Below are 3555 nucleotides of genomic sequence, written 5' to 3'. Positions count from 1 at the left end.
GAGACCAGGCAGGAAGTAGGAGCAGTGAGACCAGGCAGGAAGTAGAGGCGGGGCAATGAGAATTCTGGGAAGAGAGAAGTTTCAGTCTTCAGTAGTCACCCAGAGAGGAAGCCAGACACAGAGCAAGCAAGATGTGACTGCCTCACCGAAAAAGGTACCAAGCCATGTGGCTAATACAGACAAGAGTTATGGGCTAATATAAGTTATAAGAGTTAATAAAAGACCTGAGATACTAGGCTCATCAGTGTTTTATTAAAAGCAATATAAGTGACAGGATAAAAGGCAATTGTCCCATAGCAGAATTCAATACAAAACTAACCATCCCCTGAGCAGGAAAACCAACCAACCCCTGACCACGAAACCTAGCCACTCTCTGAGCTTGTCCAAGCTTGGGGACTGAAATCTGACCAACTTCCACCCTGAAAACCTTCATCCTGGGAAAACTCCACCTCTAAGAAACCCTATATAAGTCCTGTGCCTATTCAGTGTGCTGCTGCCACCATGGCAGAGGCAGTTCCCCCCTCCTGAACTCCTTCCTCTTAATAAATCTTTTGAATAAAGTTTGGGTGATGCCCCCTTTTCTCCAGAGTAGAGCAGAGCAGAGAAATAACAACTTTTCGCTGGAGCCTGAATGCTGAACTGAGCAGAACTGTAACAGTTTCGCTTGGGAAACCTCCCTCTAGCAGACCAGAGTTGCTACACTCCAGGGGACCTGAGCAGAGTGAGGAAACTCCCCTGAGCTGTAATGCTTACTTACAATGTGGCCCTTGGCGGTCCTAAGCCAATACTTTCCCTTTCATTAGGAATATATATATATATATACTGTTTTAAGCCAAATTTATAGGTCAGTCATTTTTGTCTTTTTTTTTTTATAGGATGTGGAGATTTTGCAAGGTTGTGAAGTAAAATTTCACTTTTGCTACTGAGTCTCCAGTACTCAGATGACGAACTGAGTGAGGATCGATGTTTATCATGCACTGTACCCAAAAGAGCTTCATGCCTCCCCGTAGTCCCATTCTGCCAAGGCCTCAGATACCAAGAGTCCCCTTAGAAATGCTGTGTGGACAGGCTTCATACTGAGAGCAGGTAGACTTCATAAGGACAGGTGGGCAAGTGCTCGCTGGAAGCTGGATGGAGGGAGGGTGGGAAAGAGTCCCTGGTGAAATGACAGTAAGAGCACAAAGACCCAGGTGAGTGGAGGATGGGGACTTGGAAGTTAGTTCAATGTCTTGAAACTGAACGTTTGCCTGACTACGACTATATCCCTGCAGTCATGGAAGGATATAAGAAACAGCAGGGAATGAAAGATTGAATCAAGCTGTTGCCAGAGCAACGGAATGGGGTGGGTGGGGACAGCGACTAAGTTCTGTCTCCATAGAGGTTGCTCAGGCTGGACATCAACATTCCTAGACGTACACGCCAGGATGCGACAGCCGATGTCTGGAGGGAGCCCTCAGGTACAGGTTGGACACGATGTTTTCTGATCTCTAATCCTGCCTGCTCTAAATCTTATGAACTGAAGACGCATCCCTGAACCTAGGGTGTAGTTCTCCAGAATTTTAGGGGTAAAGAAGGGGGCTAGCTGAGCTGAGGGATCCGGTGGGGCACGGTGCTCTCATGAGTCCAGTTGGCCCCAGCCTCAAGCCATGGCGCCCAAGAAGAAGCGCGGAACAAGCGCTGGGCGCAAGCAGACGGGCGAGAACGCTGAGGTCCCACTCTCTGAGCGCGCGCAGTACCTGCAACGCGAGTACTCGCTGCTCTCAGAGAAACTGGTGTCCTGTGAGCAGCGGGTGGACGAGGTGCTACAGAACAATAAGTTCTTGAACAGCGAGGCTCTGCGCTTGCGCGATGAAAACCGGCTTTATGCCAGTTATGTGAGCGCGCACACGCAGCGCTGCGCCAACACCATCGTGCGCCTCGAGGACCAGAACCGCGTGGACCTGGCACAGATCCGGTGGCAACGAGCCGAGCTGGCGTCGCTTTACCAAGGGCGCGAGAACGGGGTACGTGCACAGCTGCTGGAAATGAAGACGCGCGCGGAAAACATGACCCAGCAGGTGCTGGAGCTGCAGCCCTACAAGGCCAGTGAGCGCGCCCTCGCGGACCGGGCGGGGTCGAGAGGGATGGGCGCGCTCCCACCGGTCCGCTCATCCCGAGTCCCCCGCTACAGGAACTGCAGCTGGAGCAGCTGGCACGAATCCGGACCCTGGAGCGCGAGCTGCTGCATATGCGCGTGGAGCACACGCAGCTTCTCCACCGGGTGAAGCAACGCTTCCTGGATGACAAGGCTGCTTTTGAGCGCGAGGCACGCCTGCACGTGCACTCCCTGACGCGCCGCTCAGAGCGGGAGGCGGCGCGTGCCCTCATTGCTCACACACAGGCCATCAAGATGGACAATGGGCGTCTCCGACTTGAACTCCTGAGGCTTCTCCACCGGGCCCAGTTACTGCAGGACCTGAGACAACAGCTGCTAGAGCAGCGGGAACAGCTGCACAGGGATCACGAGAACATGCGGAACCTGCAGCGCGTGCATGACTGGCTGCACAGGGGCCCCGGGGGGCCTCCACTCTGGCGTCCGTCCCAAACCCACCAACCTGACTTGCTTATCGGGTCACCTGACTCCACGTTGGAATCATCCCTTACAACTCTTGGCCAATCACGTGTGGCCTCCCGCACCCCATCGGTGGCCCAGTCACACCGAACGTCCAAGACTTCTGTAATATCCTATGATTCTTCTCTGGTCCCGTCTCTGAGGGCTGGGTCTGTGATTGCTCCCGTGGGTTCATCACATCCGGGATCCCGAGTCCCATCACTGAGTCTCTCGCAACGGGGCTCGCAGATCTCGTCTCTGATCCAGTCAGGAAAGAACTCAAGGGTTGCATCCATGGCCGTATCATCCGCTACTTCTGTCTTTCAGCCGCGATCGCGCGAGAACTCCAGGATCTCTCCACAGCCCTCCTTTCGTGAATCCTCTCAAGACACTGACACCTCTGCAAAGTCTGGCTCCAGGCTTCTCTCCAATCTGTCCCAGGATCGGGTTCCTCTCAGCCCACCACTGGAAGAAACAGCAAACACCTATGATGACACAGAAGTTGTACTGGAGCAAACCTGAACCCACGATGGGAGGAGGCCAGTAGGACCATGGGGTGGGAGAGACATACCCTGAAAGCTTTCCTGGTACATACATAAAGATGTTAATAGAGTGTAAAATAAACCTTATGATGCTCTGGCACCTGCCTGGTTCACCGCCTCTATATTTCAGGTGTTCAGAGGCCTGCCATGCAAGTTACAAGGGAGCTTGATGTCTCCTTGTCTGCTGGATTTCGATGTCCTTCCACCAACAGCCAACCTGGGTAGGGAGCCAGCAAGGCTGGCTTGGGCTGTGCTCAGGGGAAGTAGGGTAGTGTGATTTTAAGGGAATTGCTGCAGAAGAGAGCAGATTGTGTTGTCATCACCACAGGAGAACCTACCAGGGCTTTCCCAATCATTTAAAAAATTTATTTTCCAATTTAGGGAAGACTGCAAGAATTATCTGGGAATTCCAATTGCCACACA

The 3555-nt window shown here is 52.8% G+C and overlaps 1 protein-coding gene across 1 annotated transcript; it reads left to right on the top strand.

Annotated features, from left to right (window-relative positions):
- Positions 1–1646: 1646 nt before the first annotated feature.
- Ccdc166 (coiled-coil domain containing 166) lies at positions 1647–3171 on the top strand. Its single transcript, XM_026782577.1, has 2 exons — positions 1647–2081; positions 2171–3171. The coding sequence occupies exons 1-2, from the start codon at positions 1647–1649 to the stop codon at positions 3110–3112; spliced, it is 1377 nt and encodes a 458-aa protein (XP_026638378.1). The 3' UTR covers positions 3113–3171.
- Positions 3172–3555: the final 384 nt, after the last annotated feature.

This window comes from Microtus ochrogaster, chromosome 15 (assembly GCF_000317375.1).
Source record: "Microtus ochrogaster isolate Prairie Vole_2 chromosome 15, MicOch1.0, whole genome shotgun sequence".
Taxonomy (NCBI): domain Eukaryota; kingdom Metazoa; phylum Chordata; class Mammalia; order Rodentia; family Cricetidae; genus Microtus; species Microtus ochrogaster.
Note: the sequence above shows the minus strand (reverse complement) of the source record. Positions and strands in the feature narration are given on the sequence as shown.

Bases quoted from the DNA above. Each gene is read 5' to 3' on its own strand.
- Ccdc166 (XM_026782577.1), top strand. From the start codon at position 1,647: ATGGCGCCCAAGAAGAAGCGCGGAACAAGCGCTGGGCGCAAGCAGACG. The intron at 2,082-2,170 runs GCCAGTGAGCGC...CCCCCGCTACAG, and splicing joins TGGAGCTGCAGCCCTACAAG to GAACTGCAGCTGGAGCAGCT.